The following is an 18511-nucleotide window of genomic DNA, read 5'->3' on the forward strand; positions in this document are numbered from 1 at the left end:
TGTGTTTGATGTGGGCTGAGGGATAATGATTTGTGGGCTTACTATTGGATAGATATTTGATTTTTGGGCTACTTAAAATAAATACCAATACTTTGTTCTTCGTGATGTCAAATTTGAATGATTCATATATTATGTACACATATCCTTTTTCTAAATATGATTTGTTCTTCCAATTAAATCTCAGCCCCACGATTTGATCATATGGTGGCTAAAAATGGTGCCACATATTATTAATTAAAATATTTAAAAAATCAAAAAAGGCTTTTGAGGAAGTGATATTTTAGTCCGTCATGGAAGTTTCCTTTAATTTCTCCCTCAAATGTCACGCATAATTCAAATATATTGATTCTGATTTTGTGTTCATGATTACACAATAATTTCTCTTTCTTCTCTCCCATAACTGACTCAATTTTCTACATTGAACACGCTAGGTGGTGTAGTTTCTCGTCTAAACCCGAATTCTGGCGGTGTCCCTTGATTCCTTTCGGTTTTTTCAACAATGGAAGAAAGTCATTTAATTAATTCGTTCATCGATTTCGAGAATTATTGATAAATTTTGATAGAAAGTTATTGTATTAGCCGTGTAATTGACATCTATGATTTTCTGTATTTGTTTGTGATTAGTTCATTCTTGTATTTAGTTTTATTTTGCATCAATTGTCGTTTTATTTTCATGAAATCATTTGACATTTACAGATTTTCGTGTATTTTTTCTTAAGTTACAGCTTGTAAATTTTCGACAAGTAATGTATTATATTAAGTGTATAATGTAGATTGTATTAATGTACGATTATAATTGTATAATGCATATGCCGTCTTTGAATAATGTAGATTACAGTGAGTTTAATGTGTGACAGAAGTTAAATTCATTCCCCAAGGGGTTTAGCAATCCATGGGGCTAGGGTATAGTACCGACTCACTAACAAAACCTTGACTACGGGAATGCAGTTAGAGCCATTCCCATAGGGTTTAGCAATCCATAGGGCTAGGGCATATTACTAACCCATTGATGCATTTTTTATTAGCACTAAATAAATCTGCAAGTATACAAAGTATATATAGTATAGCTAAAGGTCAGTACTGGATATCGAACACATGGAAAACAATCACAAATTGGCTACCTTCTACTAAGCTTCGTTCACTATTTGGAAAACCGAAAGTTTTGGAGATTTTGAAAACTAAAAACAGTTTGAAAGCAATAAAACAACTAATTGCAAATAATTAAAGAGGTAAAATATGAGAGATAAGAGAATTCCAGGGATGTGCGTTCACAGTTATGGTTATACAAATTCCAACTACAATACTCTAGCACAGTTTATACTTCGATAGAACGAGTCACATAAGTTTTGCCCATACGGCACAAGCGTAGATTACTAACACTAGGGTTGTCAATCCTAGATCCGTAACTCCTAAAAGCTCCTACGACCCTTATAAAGTCTTCCCTCTCAATTAACAATGTCGTTTTAAGGGAGGCTAATTGTAGTGTCTACTAAGTGGATCTAACTCGCCTACCTCCTCTCACGATTATGTAGCAAGTTATATTAAATCAGCACCGAATGTGTCACTCAAACGTGAAGTATTATGGAACAACTTAGGGAAGAAACGAAGTAAAAATAAAACGGATATTAAATAGAAAACGAAATTATATAACCAAGGTCGTTACCAACACATCCCTAGAATCCTATGAATTTAGTTACACATAATTGAATAATCTAAAAACATAAAATGAAGGGAAACCAAAAAGAATATAAGAACTAAAGCAATAAAACCCAAATGTTGAATCCTTGTAGCCTTGATCTTCTCTTGATTTCTTCTTCAACCTCTTGGACATTGAAGAACTCTCTCAAATTTATGTTCTAGAATTATATGGCAAAAAGAAGATCCTAATGAAGAGGTTTGAGGGGATATATATAGAGGAAATTTCGTGTAGCATGAAATAAGGTAAAAGGTGGCTAAATTTGGTAAATTTTGGGGAGAAAGTAGGTCAAATTCGTGCGCCGCATTTTCACAGCGGGTTGATGCACCTTGGCCAGCTGTCGCTACACATTGATCCGTAGCCTCTACCTCTTGGATAGAGGTCGCTACACTATGTTGCAGCGGTCGCTGTGAATAATCCCGTAGCTTCGGAAACTCTTCAAGCGGTCGCTGCGCACTCCCCAGCAGCCGCTAGGCGTGTTTTTCGTTTCAGCACAACTTTCTCAGGAGCGGACAGCTACTGGCTCAGCGGTAGTTGGGCACCAGCGGTCGCTGTGCGTGTTGCAGCGGACCGCTGGGCGTCTCGAATGCTCCAGATTTCCAACTTCGACTTTTTGCTGTCTTTTTAGGTTCAAATATGCACATTTCTCACAAAACACGTCAAAATACCAAAATAGAGAAAATATGCAAAATATGGACATGAATTATGATTTTGACATTAAAAAGGGACCAAATAAAGGCCTTAAAACAGTCAAAATCCGAGCGTATCACCCATACATCAAAATTCATTTTTAAATTATGTACGTGTTTCAGGGAATAATGTTCAGGCTAAGTAAAACTAAATAATGTACGCCAAGTGGCCTTTAATGTACATGTGTAATACTAAATGATGTACCTGTGTATTTATTTAATGTTTGGCGAGAGTTGAATTCATACCCTTTGGGTTCAGCAATCCATGGGGCTAGGTTGTAGTACCCACTCACAAACGAAACCATCACCAAGTGCAGAGAGTTTGAATCATTCCCCTTGGGTTTAGCAACGCATGAGGCTAGGTTATAGCACCACCACACGAATTAAATTTTATTTTTAATGCGTTTAAGATTTGGTACAGTAAATAATGTACCAATAGTATATAATAATGTGCACGGATCAGTGAATAATGTACAGATTGAAGAGAATAATGTTGAAAGAAACTTGAATTCATGCTCTTTAGGTTTAGCAATCCATGTGGCTAGGTTGTAGCACCCACTCACAAACGGAACCATCACAAAGGGCAGAGAGTTTGAATCATTCCCCTTGGGTTTAGCAACCCATGGGGCTAGGTTATAGCACCACCACATGAATTAAACTTTATTTTTTAAAACATTTAAGATTTGGTACAATAAATAATGTACCAATGATATCTAATAATGTGCACGGATCAGTGAATAATGTACAGATTGAAGACAATAATGTTGAAAAGAACTTGAATTCATGTCTTTTGAGTTTAGCAATCCATGTGGCTAGGTTGTAGTACCCACTCACAAACGAAACCATCACCAAGCGTAGGAAGTTTGATTCATTCCCCTAGGGTTTAGCAATCCATGGGGCTAGGGTATAACGCCACCGCATGAATTAAATTTCATTTTTAATGTGTTTATGATTTGGTACAGTAAATAATGTACTAATAGTGTCTAATAATGTACAGTAAATAATGTACTAATAGTATCTAATAATGTACATTCAGATCAATGAATAATGTACAGATTGAAGAGAATAATGTTGAAAGGAACTTGAATTCATGCCCTTTGGGTTTAGCAATCCATGGGTCAAAAGTATATAGTAATGTAAATTTATAACATAATAATAGTAGAGATAAAATTATAAAGTAGGATAACTCCAAAACAATGTAATACTGAACTGCTAAATAATGTATGTCTTAAAGCAAGTATAAAAAACAATACGTCTGAAAAACAAACTAAAAAATGTCAATATTTCCTCTTGCCTATGCATCTCCTTGTCATTCTCTATATCTTTCAGCATTGGAGAGTTTCTCGAATCATGGTGTCCCATCTGATCACAAACAAAATCAGAAAAGCATACATTAAAATATTATCCTCGTACATTACTTAATAAGAGAAATATACATGAAATAACTATAGTCGTACATTACAATTATAATGAATATAATGGGAATAACTCTGACTCTCTGCCCTTATTGAACGTTGTACTAATGGGTTGGTACTATATCTTAGCCCCATGGACTGCTAAACCCTTGGAGAATGGGTATAACTTCTGCACCTTAGGAAATGGATAGAACATCATAGTGAAGTAATGTACAAATAGATCTCCATACTGTAGCATTTCTATCAAAATAATGTACCGAAAAAATGTCCCATGACAACAACATCTAATGTACATCTTTGGCTAAATAATGTAGTAGAACACGATGTACATATCTAGCTACATGATGTAACAAAACATGATACATAGAAGCAGAATCAGTTAATGTATTGATCTATCTAAATGATTTAACAATGAAATAATGTACCAATTTGTGTGAATAATGTATATAGAGTTGTGATGTATGAGCATCAATTAAATAATGTAGCAAACCAAAATTGAAATCCATCACCAAACTAAAAACTGTAAATTGATAGAAGTGTTGATTTACAGAAAAAAAACTTAACAACAATGAACACGAAGTGTTGATTTACAGAGAAAACCTAACAGTAATAAACACGAAGAGCTGATTTACAGAAAACGTTGAAGCTTCATCACTTACCCGAAATCACCGGCTTTGGTTCAGTTTCCACCGGATCTGGACTGCCAAAGCAACCGTACAACGACGAAGAAGGCTGAAACGACATAGAAACGTAGAGTCGAAGGCTGAAACGACTAAGAAACGTAGAGTCGAAGGCTTTTCACGGAGAGAAACGTCGGGGAGAACTGTTTTTTTGGTCTCTTTCTGTAACATCCTTGACCAAAGTAGGTATCATTTTATATTTTATGTAGATTATTTTGTAAATAATACTATTGAATATAATATTTATTAGCAATGGTATTATATTAAAATTATATAGTTCAGTATAATTAAACTAAGTATGTATATTAAGAATGTATATACCAATTTAAATATTTAACTAATGAAAGTAACAAAACTATGTAGATATATACGTATATGTGTTTGTATAAGAAATGTTGTGTTAAAGTATTTATACATATGTAGCTTGAGTTTTTGATAAAAATATATATTTGATTACACATGTAAGAAAAGAAATAGGCGGAACTGGCCTTATCCGTCTCATACATTTGACGTGTGTGGTAAGGTGAAGATGAATCTTTTTATATGGGAGGGAGAATAATAAAAGAAAGGAGAAGAGCATCAAGAGAGTAAAGAGGGAAAAAATCGAGAGTTAGGAGGGAGAAGGAAATAAGAAAAAAAAATAGTGATCTTATGTTCGAAAGCTATTAATCAAGATTTGTATGTAGAAATGTTAGGAGGGAGAAGGAAATAAGAAAAAAAAATAGTGATCTTATGTTCGAAAGGTATAAATCAAGATTTGTATGTATAAATCATGTTTCTAATTTATATGTGTTTAGTGATTAATTGCTATGTGTATAAGTAAAGTGAATAAGTAGATTACATGCTCTGATTCTGATATGATATGTGTTTGATGGTGATGATATAGATATATACTTGGTGCAATGAATATATTTACGTTGTAATTGGAGTATTTAGTGGAATAAAATATGGATATGTGAGTGGTACAATGGATATATTTTATATATTGTATTGGAATCATATGGTGGAATACGAAATGGATATTTGATTGGTGTAATGGACATATTATTTTTATATAGCATTAGAATTATCTGCATCATTGGATTAAAGATGATATGTGACGGTTTTGCCCTGGATATGATATACAATGACAATAGACCTACGGGTCATATACAATGATAATAGACCTACGTGTCAAAGTAAAAGAGGAAAGATGGACCTTCGTGGAAAGGTCAATACAAAGAGGGGCCTTCGTGGAAATGTCAAATAAGTAAAAGGGACCTACGGGTCATATATAATGAAAATTTCGGGCAGATACCAAGCTTGATTTGTCACATAATAATAAATTAAATAGAGAGACATATGTATATGGATTGAAACTGTTTATGATATTTAATGTTTATGGTTATGTGTGTTGATTTATAATATTTTATAAATAAGATAACAAATGATGGATTTTGTAACTATAGTATTTGGATGGTGATGTAATCGATATGTCATTTATTTACTCTAATTATATTTGTTTATTATAAGTACATACATTAGAGGGGCTGGGGTGTGACACTTTTCGATGGCTAGGGTTTTGAATGAGAGTGGAATTGGGGGAGAAGATTTTGGAATGACAGAGAGATAGTGCGGAAGGGAATATCAATCGATTTCCCCAAAAATCGCGCTTAATTCGGACTTGCAGTTTTAAAACGTGTGATATTAATGATTTGTTTACATTTCTACCCCTATAATGTACCAATTCCAACTAATAATGTAACGCGGACCATGATCGCTTCTCAGTATCTAGTCTGTCCAACATCTTAATCTAATGGTTAATATTAAGTTGAAACTTAACACTATAAAGGCAATAGGACAATAATGTTCCCCTATGTATATATTCTTATATATTTATGTGAGAAAATTTATTAAAAGAAAATTGAAATGTGACATTTACGATAGACTGTAAGCTCTTAAAACTTCTATTTGAATAATAAAATAATTTATCTACTTTATATTTCACTCGTCTTCCATTTGTAGTCCATTTGGACTTGGACAACTTTAAGAATAGTATTAAAAAAAAGAGATAAATTTTTTTTATGGAAGATAAATCTCACTTTTAGATAATCAGTAGTACTTCATCCGTTCCATGTTAATAAAGACATTTTTTTTCAGCATATAATATAAGAATAGTGTGTTAAATGGATGGTGAATAAAGTAAGAGAGATGAAGAGAGAATAAGGTAACAGAGAGAATTACTTTTTACCAAAAATAGAAATGACTCAATTAACTGTTAGGTACTTAATTAATCTTAATTAGCTAGTGTTATTTTCATGGTTTTGGGAAATGTTTTAAAAACCGGATCGGTAAGCGAACCAGTGAAGCTACTGGTTCATGGTTCAACCGGTCGAGCCGATTTAGTCACTGGCCGAACCGTTTTACTGTTACAAATATATATAATTCAATATATAATGCAAAATATAGTGTCCAAATTAGTAAATGATAAAATATGATCAATAATGTATCACAAAACATTCAATCATACAAATAAGTAGTATATATACAAATACAAAACAATAAAATTTAATGAATATAATAAAATATATAAATTGTTAGTTAGTGTGGATAAAAATTTAATATTTTACATATAAAATAAATAAAGTTTATATTGATTCCTAAAAATGAAGTGGGGGAATAATATTATAACCAATACAAATTATTAATTAGTTTAAACAAAAATATACTTTAATCTCAATAGTTAAGCTACATAAATTAAATATAATACTATAATAATACATATTTAATAAATAATAAACTATAATAAATAAATATATCAAAAAAATTGAACCTTATAATGTAATGATAATAATAATAATAATAATAATATATTAGTAAATAGTAAAGTATAGATAAAATTTAAAAGATGATAATTATATGTATTATAATAAATAATTACATAAAAATATAAAATAAATGAATTATTAGTGTGAGCACGGGTTTTAAGAAATGTAAAGAAAAGTGAGTTGAATAAGTTAGTGAATTATGAGTCTCACTTATATATATTAGTTTTAAAATAAAATGTGAGTAGAATTGGTTGGTAGAATGTGTGGTCTACTTACTATTTATGGTAAAAGTGAAATGTGACTCTTATTGTGAGACGAACCGAAATGGCAAAATGTGACACTTATTGTGAGACGGAGGTAGTAATATTTTTAATCTTGTAATATTATCTTTTTCAAAAATTTAATTATGTAGTACTACAATTTTTTTTAAATCATACTTCATCCGTCCCACTTTAGGAGTTCCAGTCACTTTTCTGCACTCATTTTATAAAAATGTTAATAAATGGTTAAAGTGGAGAAATGATAAAGTAAGAGAGAGAATAATGTTGAGAAAATTATAAAACGAGTGCAGAAAAGTGACTGAGACTCCTAAAGTGGGATGAAAGGAGTATTTCTTATAAATTTTATATTCAATCAAATTCAAATATATAAAACTGATAAATAAATAAAGATTTAGAGATATGACAGTAAATAATGGAAGGAAATGAACCTTTCTAAAAGATAGTCGATGAGCAAAAGATAGTTGAGGTCCTTGAGAGCATCCACAATGGCGGCGAGCGGACCGGCTAGCCGATCTCCGGCGCTCGCCGGTTCGCTCGCCGAACCATTGTAACCGACGAGTGCCATTTCGGCGAAAAAATCAGCGAGCGCACGCCGATCCGCTCGCCGCCATTGCAGGCTCAGGACCGGTGAGCGATCGGTAAGCGAGTTTTTTTTTTAATTTTCGAAACACTATATATACGCGCTTTGCACGTCATTTTCATTCGGACCACTTGTTTTAACGAGTACTCTATCTATCTTAATTTATGTACAAGATCAACAACGTGAAATGGAGAACAACAACGAAGGTACTCCAATGACGAGCGGGTCTCAAACTCCCCCGTACCCGTGGGAGGTGGATGGGGTCCGATGCATGCGTGACGATTTGAAGACCGGGGGGGGGTACCGGTGGCGGCGACGGTGGCGACGGGGACGACGGAGACGAGGAGTGAAACGGAGGTCGGTTTTTTTTTAAATAATGTATTTTTTTAAAATTAATGTATTTTTTAATGTACTTTTTTAATTTAAATAATATTATTGAATTTTCCCTTATCTGTGTCGTAAATTTAATTCTGTATTTTGTGTGATTGTCAATTATTTGTTTTATATAATTAGGAGTGATGTGGCTAGGCTATTGCTAGGCTATTTGCTTGTCCTGATGATGTGGCAGGAGGATTTTTAGTGCTGATGATGTGGCAGGAGGAGTTTGTGGCTGAGCTATGGCTGGGCTATGGTTGGGCGAAAGCCATTGTGGATGCTCTGAGAATGATGCCCAAACATATTCTTATTGCATTGCAGCTCCCCGAAAACTCACGACATCCCTAAAACCCGCCCCACTTGAGGCTGAATAGCCGGCTGCCTGGCTGTCTCGTGGCTTAGAGCATCCACAATGGCAATAGCCTAGCCATAGGTCAGCCATAACCTAGCCACAAACTCCTCCTGCCACATCATCAGCACTAAAAACTCCCCCTGCCACATCATCAGGACAAGCAACTAGACAAGCAATAGGCTAGCCATAGGCTAGCCACAATAAACAAAATTATAAAAATAACAATCACACAAAATACGGAATTCAGCTTACGACACAGATATGAGAAAATGTAATAATTTTATTTAAATTAAATAAAGGTACATTAAAAAAATTACATAATTAAAAAAAAACTCACTCTGTGCAGTCCTCCGCGCCCACAACTCTTCAATTAAATCCTTTTGGAGTCGAATATGAGCTTCCACTTGGCGCATGTCGGCATGTGCTTGGAGGCGGCCGGCTTCATCGTGAGGTACCCCAGTTCGTACGTTGGGGGCGGCCACGCCGTGGCTTGGATCGGCTTCATTATCGTCGTTGGCCCAACTAGTCAATTGTACACCTTCATCTTCGACAATCATGTTGTGCATGATAATACGAGTGTACATTATATCAGCAATGCAGTCGACGTGCCACAAACGCGTTGGACCCCTAATTGTCGCCTATCGAGACTGGAGCACACCAAATGCGTGCTCCACGTCCTTGCGCGCCGACTCCTGGCGTTCCGCAAAGTAGGCCTTCCTCTCATCTGATGCGCATCTGATCGTCTTCACAAAGACGGGCCACCTAGGGTATATCACATCCGCAAAGTAGTAGCTCATATCATGCTGGTTTCCGTTGGCGATAAAACTGATGGCCGGACCGACGCCGTGGCACTGCTCGTTGAAAAGAGGCGACGAGTTGAGGACGTTGAGGTCGTTGTTCGACCCGGTTACCCCAAAATATGCATGCCAAATCTACAGCCGGTAATCAGCTACGACCTCAAGGATCATCGTGGGATTCTTTCCCTTGTAGCCGGTCGTGTAGAACCCTTTCCAGGCAGTGGGGCAGTTCTTCCACTCCAACATACCCGGGAACCCATGTCTGCATACCCGGGAACCCATACCCGGGAACCCATGCTTCTCCCCGTGCATACCCATGCTTCCTAACATACCCGGGAACCCATGCTTCTCCCCGTGCATCTGCATCAGCTCCTGACAGTCTTCGGGGGTAGGGCTTCGAAGGTACTATTCACGGAATATTTCAACCACGCCCTGACAGAAATACTTCATACATTCAAGGGCAGACATCTCACCGATGTGGAGGTACTCGTCCCACATGTCTGCCGCGCCTCTGTAGGCCAACTGCCTGATTGCCGCAATGCACTTTTGAATAGGTGTATGACCGGTCTACCAGCCGCATCGTGCCTGAAGCAGAAATACATATATCGACGCTCCAAAGCGTCAACAATACGCATAAACAGGGCCCTGCTCATCCCTAACATGCCGCCTAAAAAGGTTGGCGTTAAACCGCGCCTCCGGTGAGAAGTAGTCTTCATATAGCCGTTGATGTGCAGCTACGTGATCCCGCTAAATCACTGCTCGGCGGTGGACAACGGGTCGAGGTCGAGGTACCTCCGGCTGCAAGACCCTATCAGCCGGTTTATCTCATGGGACGTATAGGCCTCCAACTCTTCGTTCATTTGCCGTTCGTACTCCTCAGCATCCCCACCACTACCACCACTACTACCACCCGCGTTACTCATTTCGCGTTGTTGATCTTGTACAGAAATTAAGATAGAGAGAAAACTCGTTAAAACAAGTGGTGCGAATGAAAATGACGTGCAAATCGCGTATATATAGTGTTTCGAAAATTAAATAAAAAATAAAAAATCGTCTGGCCGATCGCTCGTCGATCGGGAGCCTGTAATGGCGGCCAGCCGATCGGCGAGCGCCCGGGAATCGGCGTGCGCTCGCCGTTTTTCTCGCCGATTTGGCGCTCGCCGTTTTTCTTGCCGATTTGGCGCTCGCCTGCTGCAATGGTTCGGCGAGCGGACCGGCCAGTGCCGGGAATCGGCTAGCCGGTCCGTTCGCCGCCATTGTGGATGCTCTTATGCTAATAGTTGAGGCTGGAATTTGAAAGTTGAAAAAAGATTTGTGGCTTAATTTTGAGATCAACTCTAAAAGTTGATCGTAATCCATCCATATAATCATTTCCAAAATAGAAACCGAATGGAAGGAAGGAAACAAATTACAGTTGGCCTCGTGTATTAAAAGAGAAGAAGAAAAGTAGGTAGAAAATGTTGGAGTGGAGACTGGTCTGTGTTCAATTTCAACTGAAAGTGAGGAGCTTTCCTCTCTCTTTCTCTACCCCCAATTGATCATTCTTTTTATCCACTTTTCTTTAAACAATTCACTTCACTTGCAGAGAGTGATACACTTACCTAACCTCAATTTTCGTCAATTTATTTTGCATCACACCTTTCGCCTTCCTGCGAAAGATTACCAGATAATGAAGAAAGGGTCGTTGGCACCTAACCTCAAGCTCTCCGTCCCCCCTCCCGATGACATCTCTAAATTTCTGTATTAGTACTTCCTTTTCCTTTCAATTTTCTTTTTTCCTATCGTTTATTCATTTCAATTGATTTGGATTTCGTTGAGTTTGTGCAGGACTGGGTCGGGAACGTTCAAGGACGGCGATCTCTTGGTTAACAGGGACGGAGTTCGGGTTGTTTCCAATAGTGAAGTGGAAGTTGTAAGTGGATCGATTTCATTTTGCTCACTTGTATCCAGCAATGTCATGTTTCCTTACCCTTGTTGGTTGAGTTTGTTTTGATACTATATATTAGGGGTTAAAATTTGAGGGGTTTTCTTTTCGAGCCTCGATTTTGTGTGTTTGGCATTTGGCAAAAGAATTGTGTTTACTTGCTGGTTTAAACTAGGGAAGATTCTTCTTCCATTTGAGAGAGTTTAGATATCATATTCTGATGAGCTCGAGTATGAAGATAGAGAACTTTTAGTTTACAAGATATGAGAATGCTAGATTTGATACAAGTATATGAACTGGTTTGCATCCATGGAAACTTGCACTTAATTTCCGCGCTTACTTTGCGTTTCAGCCAACCTTGATACAGCCGACGGATAACCAGTTGAGCTTAGCCGACTTTGATGCAGTGCAAGTCATTGGTAAGGGAAATGGGGGCGTTGTGCGTTTGGTGCAACACAAATGGACGGCACAGTTTTTTGCGCTTAAGGTATTGAAGGACTTCAAATTTTTGTCATACTCCATAATATATGCAAAGTGATATGTTAAGTTTTATGTTGTTCTTGTTTGATTGACAGTTACAGAGAAGGCATTTGAAAGTAACCTTATAGATACTAGCCTATCATAAGTTATCGAATTTGAATTTGATACTTACCTATCTGAAAGCATTGTTGTGTGTCTACTTGTTTCCAACTCTAACCTAAATCTCTAAGACATAATCATAGTTTATGGTGGAATACTGGAATATGTCAATGCAACACATGTGCATCAAGGTTATCATAAGTTCTTCTGAAGTAATTTGCACCTCACTATAATTCAAGAGAACCAAACCTTGTTGAAGTAATTTGCTGGCCAAGGTGTACTGGAATAACTGGATGGATGCAAATTCAATCCCCTTTCCAAGAGCTTTCAAATGAATCCGTGGATGGTGTTGTGAATTGATAGTGTGGAAAGTTTATTTACTTTTAAAATGTGGAATCAATGTATTTTATAAATTGATACTCCATACTGAAAGTATTGTTTTGTTCTCTACATTATCCAATTTGAGGCCTCTCTACATCTGTAGCTTCGAACTGCTGTCTCATTTCTTTCAATTTCTAGATGTGATAAACTTACTTCAAGAAAACACACACGTATAAGTTTATATCTATTGTATTAATGTTGTCACCTTAAGTTTTTGTTACGCTGACTATATAGGTCATGTCCTTGAGTTATGAAGAATTTATCACCAAGAGAAAAAAAAGCTTATTTTTGGGAATGTAATTTTACTAAACAACAGACTTCGTTTTCCTTTGACTAAGTTTGCAAATAATATGTGACAGAGATGCATGACAACCACTGGCATCAATCTTCTTAATTTCTTGAATGACATCAGGTTATTCAAATGAATATCGAGGAGTCTGCTCGCAAGCACATTGCTCAAGAGCTCAAAATTAATCAGTCATCTCAATGCCCATATGTCGTGATTTGCTATCAATCATTTTATGATAATGGTGCAATCTCCATCATCTTGGAGTATATGGATGGAGGGTCTCTTGCAGATTTCCTTAAGAAAGTCAGTAAAATCCCAGAGCCTTATCTGGCTGCAATTTGCAAACAGGTACTCGCTATTGCACGTGTACACACACTGTGTTCTCTATTTCTAATACTTGTTATATTAAACTCCCCGTCATGCCATTATAGGTACTCAAAGGTCTCTGGTATCTTCATCACGAAATACATATCATCCACAGGGACTTGAAACCTTCAAATTTGCTGATAAACCACAGAGGTGATTGCAAGATCACCGACTTTGGAGTCAGTACAATACTTGCCAACACGTTGGGTCAAGCTAATACTTTCGTTGGTACTTACAACTACATGTCTGTGAGTACTCTTCCCTTTACATTAATTAACAATATCCACCAACATCATTGTCTTTCATGCTAATATCTTTCCTGTGATTATAAATATAAACGTGCTAACAAATTTACTCACCATCTCCGAATGTGTGCTCTTATCACTCTTATGTTGTATTTTCAATGCATAACCAAATTTTGTTCTGAACTCTCTATTTTTGTTCTGTGTGCTTAGCCAGAGAGAATCATCGGAGATACTTATAGCTATAAAAGTGACATCTGGAGCCTGGGTTTGGTTCTCCTCGAGTGTGCAACAGGAGAATTTCCATATTCCGCACCTCAGGCAGAGGGATGGATCAATGTCTACGAGCTAATGGAAACCATTGTCGATAAGCCTGTGCCTCGTCCATCTCCAGATCTATTTTCTCCGGAGTTCTGTTCATTTATTTCTGCATGGTAATACACTGAATCTAATACTTGTTGCTAAAATTTCCCCCAGACTTGAAGTGTACTAAAAATGGTTTTAATACCATGGTGATTTATAATTTCACTTCACTCGTTGGAGTCACATTTCACTGTCAAGTAAAGTCAAAATTTGATGTTTTCAGATGATATAATGCAAAAATAATTGTGAAAGCTTTATGTGAATCAGATGTTTGGAAAACTATCAATAGTATTTCCCTATATAAAATCATTCTCTTACTTTGATGTTAAGGACATACATTCTGGAAACTTGTCTGGTCCTTCACTTGCTCGAATTTCTCATTAAGTGTGATTCCATGCTTCTGTAGAAATTAATTTAACTTTTTATTTCAACATTCTCTTACTCATTTATTGAATTCTTGAATTATCATCATCCAGTACCTGCTTACATACTTCTATAGTAACTTAGCCCTCCTAACTGATCTTGTATAAAACTTGGATTCTCAGTGTGCAAAAGGATCCTGAAGATAGGCTATCAGCGAACGAACTCATGGTATATCTCATCACCCTCTTGGTTAAACTCAGTTTATGGACCTCCTGATAACTAACTGATTGTGTTTTCTGAAACTCAGGCACACCCTTTCATCACTAAGTACGACAATCATGATGTTAATCTTGCGGCGTACTTCACCAGTGCAGGACCTTCACTGGCCACACTTTAATTCAAGGTTCAGTGTATAGCAGCATTACTGCACATTATGGCCAGCAGCTGGGAAGGCCAGATGAGGCACTCCCATTTCAGGACTGCTTCTGAAATCACTATTTGTGCATCGTTACTAAGAAAGAGTTCACCAGTCTTGTAATTTTGTATGTTAGTGAAATTTCATGTGCTCTCAAGGGGGTAGGTTGACGCTGTTTTATGTGCGAGTATGTTGTAAGTTGTAACCTTTATATAAATGAACCCCATTTTGTGATTTTCAGTTCGAAGGCAATCCCATCTTGACTTTGCTACAAAAAAGACAAATTATTTACCCAGTTTGGCATTATGTGAACAGGTTTAGATGGCTATTTATATTAGGAATTCAACCCTAATCCAACTTTAATGAAGATTCAGCCAAATTTGTAATTCATCAAGAATTTAGTTAGTAGTATTAGTGTTTATCTCCATTTGGAACAACTAACAATCAACAGAATGAAAAAGAGTCACAATTGCTTTAGCAGAGTATAATGGTTTATATGTACAACAGCATGCTTCCTTGGTTAAACATAACATCTTAAAATGCTTTTCTAGAGAGCCTACTACTACATTGCAGGAATTTGTCGACTACTCAATGCGCAAACTTCCAGCGAAGCAAAAATTTCAGTGGTTCACTAGACGGGACGATGAGTTCCATGAGTCACGTTTTCTTTTTGAACTTCCTTTGAGCTTTCAAATCCACCACTATCACAGAGATGTTGTCTGCACCTCCCCTTTTGAAAGCAAGCTTCGAGAGGTACTCTGCTGCCTCTTGTGCAGCAGGGTCGCTCCCTGTACCTCGCTCGTTGGTGAGTGTCATTCCGTTTCTCTTGTGCCAGACCAGTATCCTCTTTCGGGCCAGATCACATGCCTCCTCATTCGTCATCACATCCCACAAACCATCACTAGCTATGATAAGGCACTCGTCCTCTTTTGTGCGAGGAACAAACATTACTTCTGGATCGGCAATCACATATGGCCTCAGGTATCGATCACCTACACACGAGGAGATGCTGCAATGTTAATAGAGTTGAACAGACTTATACATTTGATGAGTTAATTAGCTAATAAGAAAGGGATCTTTAAACAAATCATAAGAACATACGGAACAGACAAATATGATTTGTTTAAAGAATTGCAATGTAACTAAGATGATCAACCTAACATTGTTAACCATCCCAACTGAGCTTCAAGCCTTACATCAGTTGTTATATTGGATCACATGATAGAGTTTAGGAAAAGTTGAAGATTGGCATACCAATGGATCTCGACACTGCAAGGACACCTGAAACGCGATATCCATCCCAATTGATGACCTTGCCTCCGGCAGCTTCTATCCTTGAGCACTCGTCTTCTCTATTTGGCTGAAAACCAGAATCAGAGCATCACATTAGATCAATCATGGTCTTTCTGACAATGCATGAATATCTGCAAGATAATATTTAGTCCAACAAATCAAGAGCTACCTTATGATCTATGGATAATGGCATGGGCACCTTCCCGCGGTTCAACACTGCCCTCGAATCACCACAGTTTGCAACAATGATATGCGTGGAACAAACAATAGCAACAGCAGCAGTGGACCCAACGGATTCTGGGGCGAAAGGCTCATGAAGGTCAGAAGCAATGTCACCGTCAGTTCTGGGGAACCCTCCGACTTCATTGTCCAATCTATGAAAGCACTTCTGAAAGATCTTGAGCCATTTCTCCTTCAAGTTATGCTCACCATTTTCAACCTTCAAATTTTCCTTAGCCGCACCAATCTCATCGGCTAACGCTAGAGGCATATGCTCTCTGCAGTAGTTAGCTACCTATACACCAAAAAGTTCTATGGTTACATGACATGCTAAACTAATAAATGGGAAATCCGAAACAGACATCATTTTGAATCTTTACCTGGCAACCTCCATGGCCATCATAGACTCCATATACATGGCCAGCTAGGTCTTTATGTATGGAGCTAAAAAGTGGGGCGTCGCTCAACATCTGAGAAGGAATGTTTAGGAATCGCGGTAATGCTACGGCTGCATCTTCCATTTCTGCCCTTCTCCCACAAATAGATGTTAGGCCCCAAAGAGGTGGTAAATTGAAAGCAACATTTGGCTTATTTATCTTCAATTTTCCAGTAACCTCAATGAGTGAAGTTGAGTAGGTCCTTTTAGGTTCTCTAATCCCGACAGCCTCACCGGTCTCCTCCAAAGAAATTAGATCATCAACTATCTCAGACGCTACAGTTGCTACCCACGACTCCGATCTCTTGATGCTCTGAGACGTATTGATCTTCCTATCTATGCAATCCTCATTGCAAATGCCATTAGGGCAATCAGTCACACGTTGAGAATTGAGAAACGGATGGCCCATTGGATCATTATCTTCCTTGAGCCCATGGTTAATGGTGCTGCTAAAAATCATGCTCTGCCTACTCCTACTATCCTGATCTTTACCATCCTTGGATTTATCCAAGTTCGAGTCTACCCTAACCAGAACTCCATTGTGTGGAACAATACATCGAGAATGCCTATTCTCGGAGGTGAGAGAGATGGAAGGCAGCTTGGTCATGGGTGATTCAAGAAACAGATTTTTCGAAGTGTTTTCTATCAGGTTAATCCCAGCAATGTCGACGCACGTTGCAAACAACGATTCTTCACCTATCCGATTAAGTGGAAGGGCAATGAGGTGAGAAATCTCATCCATCAATTCTTGGACAATTAGCTAAATTTGAATACCACTGTTCAACAACGCTCTCTACTGTATCTCAACATCCGTGATGAAGCTAAACCCTAATCAAAATAAGGATTTTGAAATCAGAAAGTAGAGATTTCCACAACTCATATAATGCAGAAAATTTTGCAGAGAATCAACATCCACAATGAAACTAAATCCAATCAAAATTACCTTTTGAATAGAAATCAGAAAAGCAGAGATTTTGCAACTCATATAATGCAGAAAAATATCTAGAGAGTCTCAGCATCCATAAACCATAATGAAGTTAAATCCAAATCAAAAGGGAGATTTTGAAGAAAGAGAGATTTTTCCAAGTTGCCATAGTTCATAATGCAGAAATCAATTATATGCAAGCAATAATGGAACATGCATCAGAATTAAAATGGGAATCAATGTGCCAAAATACAATTGTCAGCAACCACTAGGCATCTTACTCATCTCTATTCTTATATTCCTCTTTATCTACAACAATTTCAACCATATAAACTCAAGAGATGACATAATCAGTTGACTTTACACATGAGGTTCTGATTCTCCACACCAAAACAGAATAAGATTGCATTAAAATCACTCTCTCTCTCTCTCACACACACACACACACAAATTCTTGAACACATCCATACCTTACAAGGCTGAAGAAGGCACCCTTGAAAAATAAATGTAGATCTGTTTGTTCCGTGTTGCAAGAATGAATTTTGAAATACTAAAAAGAGGGAAAATCCCATAAAAATGCAATCTTTAGGGTCTCCAAGTGTTAAAAATCAAAGCTTTGATCACCAGATGTCACCCCAGAGACACAAGTCCACAGTCAAAATTTCTGAAATGCCACCTATCACATTCCCCCTCAGAAAAGTCAGTCCCTTAAAAGCATCACATGCATCATCTCTTCCAAAAAAACACACACACAGAGAAGAAAAGATGAGAGGGGGAGAGATTACGTGTCCCGAGAAAAGATGGTAAAGAAAGACTATATTGATATGGAATAAATAAACAATTAGTCAATCATACAAGGAAGGTAGTTGCTTACCGTCTCAAATCAAATCAGCAGTGACAACTCATGCGTACAAAAAGCTTCTTTTACCCTTAATTCTTGATAAACAATTAATAAAACAATAATTAAAAATAGTCGTAGAGAGAGAAATCAGAATTATGTGTCGAATCCAAGGTGGAACTCCCAAATTTGATCCCATGTTGTCA

At 37.2% G+C, this 18511-nt stretch overlaps 2 protein-coding genes across 2 annotated transcripts; one reads left to right on the forward strand and one right to left on the reverse strand.

Annotated features, from left to right (window-relative positions):
* Positions 1 to 11125: 11125 nt before the first annotated feature.
* On the forward strand, positions 11126 to 14834 carry LOC121747033 (mitogen-activated protein kinase kinase 2-like). Its single transcript, XM_042141013.1, has 8 exons — positions 11126 to 11412; positions 11500 to 11584; positions 11949 to 12083; positions 12969 to 13193; positions 13277 to 13459; positions 13667 to 13887; positions 14362 to 14407; positions 14487 to 14834. Exons 1-8 carry the CDS (start codon positions 11342 to 11344, stop codon positions 14574 to 14576), a joined length of 1056 nt encoding a protein of 351 aa, XP_041996947.1. The 5' UTR covers positions 11126 to 11341; the 3' UTR covers positions 14577 to 14834.
* Positions 14835 to 15044: 210 nt separating this feature from the next.
* Positions 15045 to 18286, reverse strand: LOC121746671 (protein phosphatase 2C 50-like). The gene is made up of 5 exons (XM_042140587.1): positions 17938 to 18286; positions 16487 to 17370; positions 16057 to 16401; positions 15849 to 15954; positions 15045 to 15586 (listed from the first exon to the last, which is right to left on the reverse strand). Exons 2-5 carry the CDS (start codon positions 17282 to 17284, stop codon positions 15252 to 15254), a joined length of 1584 nt encoding a protein of 527 aa, XP_041996521.1. The 5' UTR covers positions 17285 to 17370; positions 17938 to 18286; the 3' UTR covers positions 15045 to 15251.
* Positions 18287 to 18511: the final 225 nt, after the last annotated feature.

Source organism: Salvia splendens, chromosome 9, assembly GCF_004379255.2.
Source record: "Salvia splendens isolate huo1 chromosome 9, SspV2, whole genome shotgun sequence".
Lineage (NCBI taxonomy): Eukaryota > Viridiplantae > Streptophyta > Magnoliopsida > Lamiales > Lamiaceae > Salvia > Salvia splendens.